The 18,649-nt window shown below is 31.3% G+C and overlaps 1 protein-coding gene across 6 annotated transcripts; it reads left to right on the forward strand.

Moving 5' to 3' along the window:
* The first annotated feature begins 1,696 nt into the window (after positions 1-1,696).
* LOC137811884 (MADS-box protein JOINTLESS-like) lies at positions 1,697-17,277 on the forward strand. 6 transcript variants are annotated; one of them, XM_068613742.1, is made up of 9 exons: positions 1,697-1,828; positions 2,344-2,529; positions 3,697-3,772; positions 13,607-13,668; positions 13,749-13,848; positions 13,952-13,993; positions 16,453-16,551; positions 16,646-16,749; positions 16,997-17,277. In XM_068613742.1, exons 2-9 carry the CDS (start codon positions 2,348-2,350, stop codon positions 17,004-17,006), a joined length of 675 nt encoding a protein of 224 aa, XP_068469843.1. In that variant the 5' UTR covers positions 1,697-1,828; positions 2,344-2,347; the 3' UTR covers positions 17,007-17,277. The 6 variants fall into 6 exon arrangements, with proteins under 6 accessions (XP_068469843.1, XP_068469848.1, XP_068469845.1 ...); XM_068613747.1 differs by having other exon boundaries at positions 16,513-16,551; XM_068613744.1 differs by having other exon boundaries at positions 1,702-1,801.
* The last annotated feature ends 1,372 nt before the right edge of the window (positions 17,278-18,649 follow it).

Below are 18,649 nucleotides of genomic sequence, written 5' to 3' on the forward strand. Positions count from 1 at the left end.
TCCCTAAAAAACTACAATATATTTTTTCTTCTTCATCAAACGATTTCAAATCATTAGTGTTATGTCTAGAATCGGCAAATACAATCGAAGAAGAGTCAAAAGCTTGACCGGGAAGGTTGAAGGCCATTTTGTAACAATATCGGCAGGCATCCGAGTTGTCGGGTGATTGAACGGTCTAACGGAAAAATAATGTTCGCATCATAACAAATGGGTAAGAGCGCTAGTCCTCATTAGGATTGTAAAGCATGGTTAAGCGGCCATTGGGCCTAGGTAATCCTTTTGTTTAGATAAGGCCCCATAGAAGAATATAAATATAAGGGTCTGGTCTCTCAAGATTAAAGGTAATGTTACTTCTGACTCTAAGCTGAACCATAAAAGTAACTTCCACTGACTTGAGCATCGGAAGAGCAAGGGCAGGAGTGATTCAATAGGAGATGTTCAGTCTCAGACAAGTTGTAAGAACAATTAGTTATCATTTTTTTTTCGATGGGGAGGCCAGTTTCTTCGTACACATGAACATTTTATTCGCATTAATAATAATAGTAATAATTTTCGAAATACTAATAATTAATAATATACAATGCAAATATTTTCACATCCTTTTAATTTTTAATACAAAAATAAAATCTTTTCATCATTTTCTCATCCATTTCTTCAAAATTCAAACCTTTCAATTTTCAAATATCTCTCTTTTTCCATCCTTATCTTTGTATCATTTTACTCATTACACATTGTAAGATATAAATTCATCCATAACCTCATCTTTTTTTTTTTCAAATTTAAGGTATATACACTACAAAGCTTTTTTTTTTTTTTTTTTTCCATTTCTTAACCATGCATGCTTATAAATTCAACAACATTTCTCATGCAAACATCCAATGAAAGTTTTAAGGATTCATAAATATCACAAAAACATGTATGAAATATTTTTTGTAACCAAATAAGGGGACATAATCGATTATGTCTCATCATATAATTGATTATCAATGACAACATAATCAATTATATGATGAGACATAATTGATCATGCCCTTATGCATAATTAATTATGCTCTCAACCAAAACACCTCACACCCATGCAAGTTGTGGATTCACGATTGTAAATACACGAGCATGCACAAAATGTCACTTCCTAAATAACAATTTTATTTTAAGATTTTTATTCAAAGATTGTGCTAATAAAAATGGTAATTAACTTTTTCTTAATTTAAAATTATGAATTATAATGATTTTTTATTTTAATTTTATTCAACTTTAATTTATTTTTATTAATGATAATTTTTTACATAAGCTATTTTACATACACTAAAGTAAACATTTCATTGTCTATTATTTTACAAGACTCGTAATAACAAATAGTCTAACTTAACACAAGTAGTAAGTACTATTTTATATATTTTGATTTAATACGAAATTCCACTCTCCCCATGAACCTCGATTTCCACACTCTGGATGATGATACATAGAGGACCAAGACTCCTCAATAAATTTATACAACTAATTCACATCCATTATTTTGTCATCTATTCTCTCTCTCTTAAATTTACTTTTTGAATGACCAGAATACCCTTTACAGTAGATTTTGAAGTCAATGTGAAAAATCATTTTTTTTATTATAATAATAAAAAAAACCCATAAATTTAATAGTTGCAGAAGCAGCAACTTGACCATAAAAGGCATAGTGTATAGACCCACATCCACATCAAATTGTATCTATCTAACTGGCAAATAAACGTGTTGGGACTTCCGAGTTGTGTATTCTTAACACCCATTTCTGGTAGCCAAGCCAAGCCAAGCATAGGTAGATAGATATATCCTTTCTACTATTGTAAGTTCCGCTTTCAACTTTTTCCTCTTCCAACTGCTTTATCTTCAAGTTTTCCATTTTCTGCTATCCAACTACTCCTTGTTCTAAGATTCTTCTTCGACACACCTGCTTCTTTTGCTATTTCAAGAACCTGGTTTGGTACTTTTTTTGTTTTTTTTAATATTACTCTTTCTCTCTCTCTACTTCCCACTTTCCATATATCATGGCTAAAGCATTTTTTTTTCCCTTTTAACTGAAGCAAATTAAATTCCCTGGTAAGTGCAGTTTAAGGTTTAAATAAATAAATGGTTGAGTGGTCTCAATTTGTTTGTATTCCTTCTCCCCGTAGCATCCTATTCCTAGCCGTACATGATTTCATCTCGATCCATTTTCTTGAGAATTGTTGATGTTTTCTCTATTTTATGTTAAATCCGTTGGCTTTATTTCATATGATTTGTTTATTCTGGAGAAAGTCTTTCTTTCTGTTTCCTCTTCCCCCCTTAGATGTAATGGTTTGGATGATTCTTCTGTCATAGGGAGATGACTAGAAAGAGGATACAGATCAAGAAAATCGACAACATCAGTTCCAGGCAGGTGACTTTCTCCAAGAGAAGAAAAGGGCTTTTCAAGAAGGCTCAGGAGTTATCAACCCTTTGTGATGCAGACATAGCTCTCATAGTCTTTTCTGCAACTAGCAAGCTTTTTGATTATGCCAGTTCAAGGTATTCATTCTATTTGCAGCATCATTGTCTTCCTTTCATTTTGCATTTTCTGAAGTATTAATTAAGCTTCTTTTTGTTTCCTTAATAGTCTAGTTCCTTCTTTCATGGGTAGAAATGCAAAATGCAAAATGCAAAGAGGAAAGATTATTTATTATATATATTATATAGATATAAAATAACAACTGTCTGACGGATTCAGGATATCAGAAGAGTGTAATGGATTTTCTGTATACATTTATGCTTTCTTACATATTTTCAAATTCTTTTAATTTATCTTAATTGTTGGGGTTGATACCAAAACAAATTTCTCTCTCTCTTCGAACAGTGTCTTTAAAAGTTATTTTTTTTTTTTCAAAATGGTTTCTCAAACTAATTAATCAGGAGGAGCAATAGGTGTGTAAACTTCTCTATAAGGAACTTTATGCTGCAGAAGTTGAAACCCCATTATGCAGAAAAACATCCGCAACTAAACCATTGCTTGGGATTTGCTTGCATTTCTTAACAATTTTGCTTAAAAGCAAATGTACGTTTAGAAATTAGCTTTCTATCAACATTACCAAAGTCTTATAAGAAATATTTGAAATGCATTTTGATTTCATGGTTATCTCTTCTGAAATACAAGTTACTCGAACTAGTTGATGGTGATATGCCAAATTCGTATCTGTATCAACTCCTATCACACTTTTTGTATGCCTCATACTAATATCTATAATACTTTTTGTTTTATAGCATTTCAGTTCTGAGTCATCTATCTTTAGTTACAAGCAACACATAGCAAGGCTTGATATATATAACTGTAGTGTGAACATGTTTGGTTACAAAGAATGATTTTTGATAGAATGGAATATTCATTGGTATATTTCATTTATTATATATCAATAACATATATAGCGATTAATCCCCTTCTCATCACATTCCACTTCCTTCAACTAATCAGTATCCAATCCAAACATTTTATGATTTTATAGTTTAACAAAACTGGAAACACTATGAAATAAAATGAATACTTGTATAATTTATGCAATTTTCTTCCATTAAGAAAAATCAAATAGAAGGTAAATGGTTTTATAGGCAATATATGAGCTTTGAAATGATATGAATGAGCATCATTCATTAAAAGGAAAGAAGGGAAATTGAAAATCTAAACCTAATGTTTGTTGCTTTCAGTATGCAACAAGTAATTGAAAGGCTGGATCGCCATTCAGCAATGCATAGATCGGATCGTAGCTATATGGAGCTGCAGGTTAGTTTTAGTAACATCAACCTGCTATTGTAGTTGCTTAAATGATATTGATATATATCCTGAATTGTTTTTGTTATAACTTGGAAGTGTAAAGCACATAAAAAAAAGAAGAGTATATGGGACCAGACCAAAACTCCTTGTAAAACTAACAAAAATGAAGAAAATAAGATCAGTTTTAGTTCAAGAAAAGGTATAACCTATGAGACTAGGTAAATTAGACCACCATCTTTTTATTTATCAGCAGCATATTTTTGCATGTATTCCTTTCACAGTAGATGTGTGAGCTTTGAAAAGGAACAAAGAAACAATAGAATCATCATTGAAAGTCTTTAAAACTAATATGGAATCACATTCAATCCATATATTATGTTATCTACATTCTCCACATAATCAGTGATCAGAATAATAGTTAAGATCTCGGCCTTGAAGGCCTTATTAATCCCAATGTAAGCTGAGAAAACTCTCAGAAAGTAACCATTGTTATCTCAAAAAATACCTCCACAGACCATTGGATCCGGATTACCAATGAGGCGCCAATCCTAAAAGAATATTTAATAGTTTACTGAAAATAAGTAAATTCTTTGCCAAACAAACACTCTTATCTATTCTCTGTAGTATATGCTTGCTGATGTAGGTAATCTATGAAATGGTTCTTGCAAGTTTACATTGACTTCACATCATAATCTCACCTTATTGTTTTGTCAATTTCTCATTATCGCAGATGCTCTATAGTATGCATGAATTGGAGTGTCTCATGCAATTTATTGAGTGAAAGATATTTCATGTTTCTATAGCATTCACTATATCCTTATATCTCCATAAACACAAACAAAAGGGACCTTGTGTGTTTTTTAGCTGTAAATAAATAACATAATATGTATGAGTTGGCAAAAGTTGATTGATTTGGAATTTTGTTATATAACAACCCAATCAATTAATCTAGTCCTTGATGATAAAAAGTGTCAACATTGGTTCTAAAATGGAATTTTTTATTTTATTTTCAAATACTGATGTGTTCACTTGAAAATGGATTTTTTGGGGATTGAGTCCATATTTATTTATTTTATTTGATAGAACAAAATAGATTAAGGGAATATAATTTTTAAATCGATATCTAACATTAATTATCAAATTTTTTACTAACTAACTATTTTAGATTTTAAATTAATTTTTAATTAATAATTTATAGTTAAAACCTTGATAATTAATATTTGATATAATTTAAAAATTGTTTTATACACTTTTATTAATAATAGAAATTATATTAATAATTTTTTAGTTTATAAAATACTAATTATTTTTTTAAAAAATTAGTTATTATTAAGTAATTTTTTTATGCTGAGAAATGCATATTGTTACCCAAAAAGTAAAAGGAATAGATGGTAATTGTTATAAAAAAATGGATGCATACTAATTAAGTACAAAAGGAAATCAAATATATAAAGATAACTTAATATTATATACCAATATTATACCACGAGTATTGAGTTTTCTCATACACATTTTTTTTTAAAACTGTCCTCTAATCTTCCGGGTTTATGTTGCCAAAAATCCTTTTTCTTGATGCTCGATATATCCTTTTGCTCTTTGTTCCTGGAAAGTTCTGAACTCTTTGTAGGGACCTACATTTCTTTAAGTACAAATATCATCACTTTTAAGAGCCAACCAGCATGTCACTGATTTTTTTTTATTTCTTGAGAAAGTGCTGCATATATCTTTCTCAAGAAAAAGCTATGAAGTGTCTTTACTTTAATTTGCTTCATACTCGTATCCAAGATCAATACTCTTCAACACTTTATTGATACATCCAAGAATATCTAAACCTACCAAACTTCTATATATTTATTTGACTCGTGTACTTCATTGTTTCTCCATATCCGTAATATACAAAACATTGTTTCTCCATATCCAAATGAAAATTGCTCACTTTATGAATTATTTTGGAATTAGATTCACAATTCAATTTCTATTCGTAAATAATAGGAAGTAATTTATAATCACGGTAAGTTATATATTTTTTTTTTACTTCACCAATGTTTAATGTGTTTTTAATTTGATTATACAGTTATATTTTTTATTATGTTTTTATAACTTTTTAAATACACATAATGTCTAATAAATATGTGTCCATCATATGAAAAGGTTGATCTTATACTCCGTCATAAGGTAGATTGAAGAGAGACAAAAAAATAAAGGAATAAGAGAAAAAAAAATATAGTATATAAATGAGAGGAGAGATAGAAAGAAAAAATTGAGTGAAAATGAATAAAAAAATGCAAAGTGTATGCATGTGAACTCATCTTCCTAAATGTTGCTTTTGAAAGGATTCCTCACTTACAATTATATTGGATAATTAGCACAATTTGACAAACATTAATTCCAATATAACAAACAAGTATTGCTTTGTTGTTGGACTATCTGGTTCAGCCCTTTCTATTCTTTTGTACCTAATCAAATTAATAACAAAATGTTTCTTTGCTTGTCTCCCTAGTGTAATTCAAAATTTCATCTAAAGAAGTCGAGTGATTTGGATTGTTTCTCGATTGATTGTGCAAAAAAACTAATAGAAAATATTTCAAACTTGTGTTTCAGTATGGTGATGGCAAGTAAGTTATTAATCACCATGTATCAGGATACTTGTAATCAATTTTCCTCCACTATAAAGAATCTTGAAAGTGTCAAAATTTGCCATCTTAAATCTTTTTCATTTGTATGTCATATCAAGTAATTTACATCATGCCTTGTGTGACTCACTTTCTCATAGAATTGAGTGATTTATTAATCGATCATCATCCATGACCGAACTTCACTGAGATTTGGTGTGTCACTTGGAAAGTTGTGAGTCTTGTGGCGTGCATGCATGGACAATACTTAATGGAACGTGCTTTTTATTCTTTTCATTATTCTTGTCTCCAAAGGAACATTGTTCTTGAGGTGTTGGACGAGTGAAAAGACATTAAATTAGGGTTTTATCTTGGTATGCTTCCATATGGTATTCTGCTCATGTCTGATGATGACAACATTCAGGGGAATGTGTTTGATTATGACATTCAGGAGAATGTATCAACAACACAGTTAATGTGATCAAATCGGGTAACATCCTGAGAAAATACTGTAACACCTTTGTAGACTTAATTCCTTCTTTACTGTGAAACATCACATATAGGACAACTATTTAATCATGCATATTCATTTTAAAATAATATATAAACATTATCACTGGTATATGTTTTCATAGCTCATACCAATAACATAATACGTTTTTAACCATGTTTAACCCATAAATACATTATTAAATTATCAGCAACATATTTTTTAAAAGTGTTGGCAAACTTCTAAGGTTTTATCGATCTATCCATTAGTTATCTTCAAATCATACAACTTTATTTTTGCTGACAACTTTGTATAAGTATCCACAGATCATATAATTTTATTTACTGTTTTCTCAAACATTTTAAAGCAACTCTAAGATCCTCTCCATAATAATAGTCTTCTCTTCAAAATGATTGCCTCTCTATGCAGTTTACTAAATTTTGAATCTGGAATCATAGATTGTCTACTTTTGGATCATTTAAGAATAACTTGTATGCTATGTCAAAAATAAAGTACAAATTCTTGCAATTGAGATTAAGGTAAATGATTGTGTTTGCCATTTTATAATTTAACTGAACTAAATTCTATAAAAAAAAATATTTTAAAAAACTATACTAAATTGTTATAAATTAATTTAGTTTTTTAAAACTGGATTTCTCCTAATAAATAAGAATGTTTGAATTAAATTGGACTATAACTTATTAGATTGAAAGATATACCATGGGTAATAATTCAAACAATTCACACAGTTCAAACAATAATACTAGTTAAATTTAGTTTAATTTATTCAAATCTTGATCTAATCTAGTTAAATTTATTTAAACTATTATACATTAATTTTCTCATATCACTTCTAAAGGTAAATTAAATTTATACATTTTGCTCACCCTAAATCATCATCACTAAATAATGAAATAAAGAAAAGTATCTCATCTCAAAGTCAAAGTACATAAAGTATCTTGGCAATCTATATTGACAGCAAAACTAAAGATTTTATAGAAAAAACAAATAATTTAACACTTAAATGACTGACTCCAAAAATATTAAAATTGAAGCTATGGAAAGAAAGAAAACAAATTAATTACTAAAATCAAATAGAGTAATTATTTTTAAAAATAAGAAGTTTCACTTTAATTAATTTCTGTAAGCAAATAATTTCCCAAAATTATCATTAACCTACCAAAATTCTATTTCACCTGCTAGAAACCAAGAGAATTAAATATTTTATTTATCTTGCAAAAGTCCAGACTTAAGCATAGTTTTCAACTACATTTTTTTATCAACAAGAAAAAATAAATAAATGTGACCCACTTAAGAAGTGTTCCAACCCTTATACAGAACACATGAACAAACACGCCTTTCTCCATATACAACAATCCCCACATATACCACCAACTACCTACACAACAGCATCAACCAAAACACCATACCACTCAAAGCCACTACAAAAGTTAGCACCCCAAAGACACCAAAAACCATCCAACCTACCTAAAAACATCATAAGTTTTTAATCGAAAGCATATATAATTACATGCATACATAAATTGAAAATAAATACACACATGACCAACTTTACCATACTAAAAGGATGTTAATTACTAATTTAACAAGGTAGTTCAGTTAAGCAAAACATTTAGTTTTAATTAATTTTTAAGTACATCATAGTTTTGAGTATTTTCAATTGAATCCTTATTACAAATTTTTATTCTATTGAACACTTCAAAAAAAAATTATTTTTGTCTAAGTACTCTACGATTTGATTTTTTTTCGTCAACGAAATGATGTGACGATTACTTTTGTCTTCTTGCACTAGTGCAGAAAAGGTCAAAGACAACGGTTCTTTTAGAAATTAGACAGCGGTTTCGAAACCGCTGTCTATCAGCACATAGTCTATTCTATTGAGGTATAAACGATTATCCTAGAACCACCGTCTATAAGTCACATTTAGACAAAAAAATATTTAAAAAATAAAAATAAAAACAACACCAACCTCAAGGTGATGGTAGCGGTGATAGTGGAGGGAAAGCAGAGCATGGTGGTGGAGCAATGAACAAGAACCTTAAACAATGAACCAATGAAAGAATGAACAATGAAGCAATGGAAGAATGGAGGAAAAATAAGATGAGAACGAAAGTGGAAGAATAAGCAATGAAGGTAGGAAGAACTTACAAAGTAAGCGATGACAATGGTGGAGGGAAAGCGGAGCGCTATGGTGAATCAATGAACAAGAACCTTAAACAATGAACCAGTGGAAGAATGAGCAATGGACCAATAGGAAGAATGAAGGAAGAATAAGAAATGAGGGTAGGAAAAACTTACAAAGACAATGAGTGAAGAGAACGTTCAAAAGAGTTGATGAGAAAGCGCGAAGAAGAAAACATAGAGAACGAAAACATAAGTGACACGGGACTTCGAATTAGGGTAATAGCGAGGGTACAGACAGTGGTTGTAAATGGAACTGCTGTCTATTCTCTCTGTGATTTAAATAGACATTGGTTCCTCTTACAACTGTTGTCTATCTACTCGTTTTAATTTCAAAAATGCCATCACGTTTTGATAGACAACATTTAGTAGTGAAACAACGTATATTAGCTGTCGTAAATAAGTGTTTTTGCACTAGTGTCTTCTTCAATCACCAATCAACTCTCTTCTTCCTTCTTGAATCTCTTCTAACTCTAAGTTGATTGACTAGTTGAATGAGACTTGAAAGCAAAGTCAGAAGTTAACTTACGAGTTAAAGATGAAAAGACAGAAGTAACGATCAAGACAATTTGTTGTCAATAAAATCAACGTACGGTACTTAATAAAAAATAAAAGATATTTTAAACTTTTATTGAAAGTTTTGTAATGAAGAATTAATTGAAAATACCTAAATTTTTAAGTTAGTTAAAATTAAATTTGATCAAGTATAATTTTTATTATCTTTAAATCAAGTAGGTGAATTAGTCAACAAGAAACTTTGAAAAAGTGGTCGAACAGTAAACAATTTGTGTTTAGTAGATTTGTTTTTGACCATTGTGCTCTAGTGCTAAAAGACTCTTGTATGGATTGGGGGTCAAAACAATTTAGAAGTTTGGATATTTAGCAAAGTGATAGCAAATTCAGGGATTTCGTTAGGTGTAAATGGTCTAGCTATGTGGTTCAAGCCGGAGGGATGTTGGTTCTAAGGAAAAGTTGAAAATGTTAAAATCGGATTTAAAAATATGGAATAAAGATGTATTTAGGAATGTCAATCAGTTAGGGAAAGTTATTCAAAAGAAAATTCAAGAATTAGATGCACACGATGATATTGACGATTAGACAAGGAAGATAGGGAAGAGAGGAGGTCTTAGTTAGCAGAACATAATAGGTAGTTGATGGAGTGGTTGGGCCTCAGGTCAGGTTGGGTAATGTGTCTTTTAATTCTATATCTGATATAGACAATGAGATGTTGGTAAGTTCTTTTTCTGAAGAGGAAGTTAAGTTTGTTGTTTGGAGTTGCGACAGTTCGAAAAGTCCTCGGATGGCTTTAATTTCGGTTTCATTAAGTTTTGTTGGGATTTTTTAAAGGACGACATCGTATCGGCAGTGAATGATTTTGCAGGTTCTAGTAAATTGTCAAGGGGTCGAATGCCTTGTTTATTTACTTGGTCCCTAAGATCGAGAATCCACAACAACTTTGTGATTTCAGACTCATCTCTGGTTGACTGCTTGTACAAAATTATTTCGAAACTGTTATCGTTAAGGTTAAAGAAGGTGATTAGTAAAGTCATATATTCAAGACAATCTGCGTTCCTTGAAGGAAGGGGTTTACTTGATAGTGTTCTTTTGGCCAACAAGGTTTTAGAGGAGGTAAAGAGGAAGAAGAAAACTTGTGTCATTTTCAAGGTGGATTATGAGAAGGATTACGACTCTGTGATGTGGAAGTTTATCTATTATATGTTAACAAAGTTAGATTTATGTGAAAAATGGATAGGTCAGATTAAAGCTTGCTTGGAGTCAATCTCGGTGTCTATTCTTGTAAATGGTAACTCGACTATGGAATTTATCCCTTTGAAAGGTATGAGACAGAGTGATCCTCTAGCTTCGTTTCTGTTTCTTATAGCAGCTGAGGGCTTAGCAGATATTTCAAGGAGTGCAATGGAGAAAGATTTGGTAGAGAGTGTGGAGATTGAGAGCAAGAATATTAAGGTGAATATGCTTCAGTATGCTGATGACACGTTATTTTTTTGCAAAGCAACAACCAAAAGTGTGTTCAATATTAAGGCTATTTTGAATTGTATTGAGATAGCGTTTGGGCTTAAGGTAAATATCTTAAAGAGTAGTATCAGTTGGGTGGGGATGGATGCTTTTAGGATTTGTTGTTTTGCAATTATTCTGAACTCTGATGTGATGAAAACCCCTTTTAAATATTTGGGGATTAAAGTAGGGAGTGTCATAAAAAGGCGGTGTTTTGGGACGTGATTGCTAGAATCAAGACCAGATTGGGGATATGGAAAGGTAGATTTATCTCTTTGGCCAATAGGATTTGCTTGATCAAGTCCATTCTTTTGGATATTCCGTTGTTTTTTTTATCCTTATTCAGAATGCCCTCAGTGCCTTCAGTTGTGCTAAAGAAGATTGTGAAAATTCAGAGGGACTTTCTTTGGGATTGGAAGTTTGATTGGAGAAAGATTGCATGGGCTTCACGGGAAAAAGTATGCGAGTCTCACGATGTTGGAGGTCTTGGTATTATTGATATTAAGGTCTTTAACACGACATTGCTGGGAAAATGGATTTCGCAGTTGGGGTCGACTAAGGGTGAATTATGGAAGGAGGTTTTAGGCTGATAAAAAAAAAAAAAAATGGAAGGAGATTTTAAAGTCTAAATATGGTGGCTAGAGATCTTTGAAAGAACAGAGGTTGAATAACGGTGATTCTCTCTAGTAGAGGGACTTGAAGGAGATTTGGAAGTTGGAAATGTGGGGTAGGAGTTTTGAAGACTGCTTTAAGTGGGAAACTGATAACGGGAAGGTTATATCTTTCTGGGAAGACAGGTGGGTGGGGAATGTTTGGCTGAAGAGTAAATTTTCGAGGCTTTACTCCCTTTGTGTTGATAAAGATATTTTGTTGAATCTATGTAGGGATTGGATTAACAATGTTTAAGCGTGGAATTTGATTAGGAGAAGGGCCTATTTGAGTGGGAGAAGCTTCAAGTATGCCAACTTCTTGAGGTTGTGCAAGGTTCAACCCGTTTAGTCTTTCGAATACAACTGAATTTGGCAAGTTGGTGTGTCTCTTGAGTTTTTGGTTAATTCTTCTTATGGTCTTTTAAGGTGTGAGGTCACTCTCACAGTGTGAGAATGAAAGGGAAAGCTTGTGTTTGTTTAAATTTTTTAGAGGATTAAAGTTTTACCGTCGACCCAGTTTTTGCTTGGAAAGTGCTAGAAAATAAGATTGCTTCCAAAGTTAATTTGACTAGATGTGGAGTTGTGGTTGATAGTACTTTTTCCTGTTTTTGTGGATTAAAAGAGAAGTCTACTAATCACTTGTTTTTTTTATGTAGATTTTCTTTGGTTTGTTTGGAATCTTTGTTTTGCATGGTTAGGGTTGAAGTCGGTTGTCCCCCAAGATTCTTACTCACATTTCCTATAGTTCAACATTTGTAATGTTTCTGAATCTGTTAATTTAGTTTTGGGGAGTGTGTGGATTGCGGTGGTAAGGGAGATTTGGTGCCATATGAATTAGGTAATTTTCAAATGCGGTGTGGTGGAGCACTCTGAAATCTTCTCTTTGGCCTAACTGAAGATTTGGTCTTGGGTCACTTTCAAAGTTCAATCAGCTTGTTTCTCGTTTTCAGACTTGTATCTTGATCTCCTGGTATGTTTGTATTTGATTTAGTTTGTTGGTTAACCTTTTGGTTGGTGGGATGTTGTCGGGGTGGATTCTGTTTGGTTGTATGGGTGTTCTTTGGATGGTGTTTATGTGAGATGTTGGTTTTTGAGGCGATCTGTTTTTGGATTTTTTTCCGGTGTTTTTCTTTTGTTTGGTGTTTGTTTTGTACTTTCTGGTTTAGAGGCTTTTTCTGGGGTTCCGGGTATATTGTAAGGTGTTAGTTTAATTATGGGTTAGGTTATTTGAATGTGTTATGTATATTTTTTGTAGTATGTATAAGGGTTGAATCACCCCTAAAGTAATTTCTATTTATTTATTCTTTCTTGTTGATAAAAAAGAACGACCGCGTAGTTCCACATTAGAAGCTAACTCATAAGTCCAAAGAAAACTTTAACATTGTTGTTTTTGAGCAGCTAAAAAGGTTTAATCAGTTGATTGTGAGTACAAGAGGTACTCACCATTTGTAACTCAGCACAATCTAATTTCAAGGTAGAGGGTGACCTTGAGGTAGCTTGAAAGTTTTGACAAGCTTAAGAATGAGCCTGAGGTGGGAAGATATAATAGATGGCAATGGACTTTTTTCAAAAACACAGACAATCCTTTATTAGCAGTTATATTGAAACTTCTGCTAGAAGTTTCATACCAACATTTTGTCCCTTTTTTGGTAAGAATTAACATCTGAGGGAGAAATATACTTGTGAATTTTCTGGTTCTTGCATGAATGTGTTTCTTTTCAGACTTGACAGGTAGAGTACTTGAGATATATACGGAAAACTGCAAATAGAGTTAATTATCTCGTGACTGCAAGAAAAAAAAGTATAATTCACTGTCTTAGACATTATCTGCATAATAACAAAAGTTAAAGGTTATTTTTAAATTTATGCACAGATTGAGAATGACTCCAACGACATCCTGCGCAAGAAAGTAGAAGATAAGAGTCATGAACTGAGGTATATATATGCATGCAATGTTTCATATGTTGCATGTACCATATAAACATAGTACTCACAGACGTGGTTTTCCAACACAGGCAGTTGAATGGGGAAGATCTGCAAGGATTGACACTACAAGAACTGCAGAAAATAGAGGAACATCTTAAAAGAGGTTTGAGCAATGTTTCAAAACTTAAGGTATATGCTAGCAATGTTGCAACCTTCTTCTTTTGATTAGTTATGATTGTGGGGAAACGTATGCATATGTGCTTCTGACATATAGGACAATATTGTGTTTTAGGATGAAAAAGTTATGCAAGAGATCAGCGCCCTTAAAAGAAAGGTAAAACCTTAACAAAATCTCTGATACATTTCAAATCTCATATACTCTGTCGTTATTATTACTATAATGTATATATCTAATTAACGTATTAAATTAATGAAAATCTACATGTTCTATGCATCTAATGATTGAGATAACGGCAATCAGTAAAATCCTTTAGACCAGGTTCTTCTGTTGAACTTCCTTTAACATTAGGGGATTGTTAGTGAAGTGAGTCAAAGATTTGCATTAAGGGCAAAACCTCGCATTATGCGTGTCTTTTGCCTTTCTTATTTAGCAGCTTTTGGCTTTTTTCCTGCTCTTCAATGTGCCAATTTGTATCCAACTTCTTGCTGGATCATGCTTCAGCTTTCTTTTCACTCTAGAAAATAGGAACACGTACTAAACTTTCACCCAAATATATATGGAAATGAGAGATAGCAAAATCAAGTACCAAAAGAAAATGATAAATTAATAAGGGATCAGAACCATATTTAGCTGGTTTATAATGACTGGTTAATTAAAATTGGTAATAAAGTTTGATCACTGTATTTTTAAGTTAAATTTTTGGTTACTTCTTTAAACGGTGGGATATAGCTAGTTAGATATGTATTTTCTAATTGATATGAACGCTTAAAGTCCTTTATCAGTTATTAGTTATTTTTTACCAATATATATTGTGTACTGTTTGAGTTACAATACTTTCAAAATAAAAAAGTAAGTGAATTTAACTAAATGTCTAACTAAAAAGTCCTTTATCAGTCCTTTCCATCAACTTCAACTAAAATGTTTTAAAGCATAATTTGAAAACCAATTTTAGACTATATTTTGTTATATAAGGTTTTTTTAATCAAACCTGGTTTAAAACATCCAAATTTGTTATGAATAAAAGGTGGTATGGTTATAAAATATAATTCTCATTCATGGTTATGGTTATATTAGTAACCTGAGCACCCCTGGTAAAATGAGAGAAAAATAAAATGAAGTATTAAGATATTCTCAATAGCAAATTTCGATGTAGCTAAAGTTCTGCAAGATTTCGAATCATTGTATGATCAAGGAGATGTAGTAGGATTTGACCTTTCTATATTGGGATGTACTTTAGAAGATAAAGTGTCCTTGTATGTAATTAATGACTGACAAAGATAATAAATAAAAAATATAATAAAATTAAATAACATATCAAATTAAAATTAATTATAATCTCAATTCTTTGATTAATGCTTATAAATTGTACTTTATTTAAAGTAGTCTTTTTTTTTCAGAGTCAATTCAATGTGAAATAATCTTGATTATGGCTAACTAGAAAACTTGAAGGAGAACCAGTCATGATTAATGCTTGAAATGGTATAAAAAAGTGAATTTATGTTTATAATAAGCTATTCTTATATGAGAAACAAATAGATTTATTCCTATAGTTTTAATATAAAATGTTAAGAGATTAATAGGAAGATAAACATTAGAGTAAATTATATTAACTCTTTTTAAGATTTTTTTTTAACTTTTAACATAATAACTTCTTCATTTTTAGCCTTTACAGTATATCATTTATACTGATATGCAATGTAATATTTCTAAATAATTTAAAGAGTTATTTTAATGTATAGAGATTGTTGTTGTTATAATTTCCAAAGTAAGGCTGCTAGTATAAAATAATTAAAGAAAATGTATTAAAAAAGAATGTTAAAAAATATAAGTATGATTTATTATAAATATGACTTCCAGTATTTGATCAAATGATAAACTTCATTCACTATCATTCTAAGCGATTTTTCTACTTATTTCCCATTTCTTTTTCTGCAAAAGCCTGAACTGATACTAAAGACACCACCAAACACCTAGGTTTTACTCTTCAAATCATAAAGAAAATATTTTCCTTGAATGACCATTATACAAAGTAAAATGCACCACCAAAAATCTTCATATTTATATAAAAATCAAAACACACCAACTCTGTGGAGTCAATATAATCTGAAGCTTAGTCCAGTATAACTCAAAACAACTCAATCCACATGCCAAAATCAAAGAACCCTTGGTGAGTTTCCAATATCCTCCTCCAAAAGTACTGAATAAAGTACACTGGTAGAAATCAAATATAAATAAACATTTGGTGCATGCTTGACACTTGGGTTACTTAAGGAGGCTAGGTTTATGGATTGATTAACTCTATTCTTATCAACATGTTCTTGACCAGTTAGGCTTGGTTTATTTTGTCAGAAAAACAAAGCAGGTTTTGGAGGTAGGTTTCTTGATTGTACACCTCTACAGTATAGTGATTATCATCCATCTTCAAAACATTAAGATAACTTGAAGTAGAAGATGTAAAGAAATCCTTTATAGATGTAACATTAAGCATTGGTATCAATAATCCAACTAAACTCGTCAAAAGGGTGGTTCTAAGGCCAATTGACAAGTGGCTCTGAAAATTTATCTGAGACCCAAATGAATGAATTTGATTTTTGTATTTAATGGGGTGAAAGAAGATAGAGCCTGCATTCGTTGCAACTCTGCTACAATGTTTGATTATGTTGCCCATACAGGGAGTGGAACTAATGGAGGAAAACCAAAGATTGAAAAAGGTGATAAAGCTTTTCAAAGTTGTGCTTGTTTAATATTTATATACAATCTCTCAAGAGGGAAATATTGGAAATAATTAATGGTTGTGAAATTTAGGTACCGAGCCTTATCCCCTTACATAGGCAATCATCGGAATCCATTATTAGCAATTCATCTAATCTTCCTGAAGATGGTGGAAGTGACACATCTCTCAAGTTGGGGTTAGTTACTTTTTCTATACATTAATTCAAGCTTATGAGTGCCCTATTGTAGTGGTACTGGTTTAAGCAAATATCTTCTTTACTGATTTATTTTCTTATATATTTTCTTGGTTTTGGAAGCTTTAAACACACATATATTCTTGTAATTTTGTTAAACTTTAAATATTCTTAGAAGAATTGAACTGCTATGTTATCCATAGTTGTTAGAGGCTACTGATCTGAGTTCGTGTATCTTTGTGGCTTTCAGGTTACCTTAAATAATGAACAAAATTGTAGATTGTTAGAAGTGACAGGGTTCGCTTCCTTTATGTGTCACTGAAAACCATTGAATCCAGTGTTTGATGTCAAAAACAAATGATGTAAAGTAAGTAAATCCAAGGGATGCATTGTCCTGAACTCATCTTCTATATTTTTTTTTTTTTTATCAGCAAATAACAATGAACTCATCTTCTATATACTCCGAGTTAATGGTCAATGCTTTGATCATGTCTATAGTTTATCACCATAAAAGTTAATTTGATTCTTACATATATGTTTCTCTTTTTGTTGTTTTTTATTGAAAGAAAAATAATAAGAGATTCCAATGGAAGGAAGAAGTGAGGAAAAAAATGCAGGCAAATAAGGAGGGAAGACGTTTTTCATTCTTTTCTCTGACCTCCACATCCTTTAACCAAATACTACGTCAAAGGTTGTCAATTTGTGATTACCATTTTGATATTAAAATAATCTGCAATCTTTGATGGTTTATTTCTCTCTATTTGAAAAGCAAATTAATTGATATAAACATTATGAAATCAATATTATAATATATTATACTAACAAATACTGATGTTGGTATACAAATTGACATATACTATTGAATATTAATGTTATTAATATAATTTCACTGTGTATACATATTCCTTTTAAAATAATAATAATAATATACAACACATTATTTTAAAGCGTAATACTTTTTTCTAAGAAGCTCAACTATTTTTTTAGTTCAAAATTAATTAAATGGCTCCATTTAAGGAGAGATGTGTTAAAATGGCTTTAAAAACTATTAGTGGAACTATTGTAGATTAGATGTGGTTAATTAAGAAATTCAGTTCATTTTTTTCCTATATAAAACGGTTTTTAATTTAACTCGTCTTATGTTTTAAACTTTTTCAAAACAAAAATAAAAGGATAATAGAAGTGAGGCTACTTCTTTTAATTCTAGTTACCTCTCTTCAAGCTTAATTTGCAAAATACAAAAGTAGACTAATAACCAGGCATCTCTGCATATATTTTAAGACTTTATTATAATATTCTTGTGATAAGTTTAACCTTCAACAGGCTCGAAATGACTCTGATACCATGTTAAGAAGTGGGCTTTAAGCCTAACTCATCTCCATAAAACCGGCTCATGGAGGTGAGGTTTGCACCCATTTATATATTATGAAATGTCCTTATCTCTAGTCGATGTGGGATTTCTAACACTTTCCGCCTTGCAGCTAAATCAAACGTGGACCTTGACACCGTTACCCACTGGGCAGAAACCCATCGGATGCAAATGGGTCTATAAAATAAAGTACAACTCAGATGGTAGCGTCGACAGATATAAGGCGCGCCTTGTCGCAAAGGGGTACACTCAGATTGAAGGTGTCGACTATTATGAAACTTTTTCACCAACAGCAAAATTAACAACTTTGAGGTGTCTCCTCACCATTGCAGCAGCCAGAAATTGGTTTACTCACCAGCTAGATGTGCAAAATGCCTTCTTACATGACACATTGCATGAAATTATTTACATGGACTTGCCACCCGGGCATCATCCACAGGGGGGAGAACATTGTATGTCGACTCAACAAATCCCTTTATGGTCTCAAACAAGCATCTCGAACATGGTTTTCAACATTTTCTCATGTGATTAAAT

This window comes from Phaseolus vulgaris, chromosome 2, assembly GCF_000499845.2.
Source record: "Phaseolus vulgaris cultivar G19833 chromosome 2, P. vulgaris v2.0, whole genome shotgun sequence".
NCBI lineage: Eukaryota > Viridiplantae > Streptophyta > Magnoliopsida > Fabales > Fabaceae > Phaseolus > Phaseolus vulgaris.

Coding starts and splice junctions, on each gene's coding strand:
- LOC137811884 (XM_068613742.1), top strand. CDS start 2,348: ATGACTAGAAAGAGGATACAGATCAAGAAAATCGACAACATCAGTTCC. Junction 2,530..3,696: donor TTTGATTATGCCAGTTCAAG/GTATTCATTCTA, acceptor TGTTGCTTTCAG/TATGCAACAAGTAATTGAAA. Junction 13,849..13,951: donor GCAATGTTTCAAAACTTAAG/GTATATGCTAGC, acceptor ATTGTGTTTTAG/GATGAAAAAGTTATGCAAGA.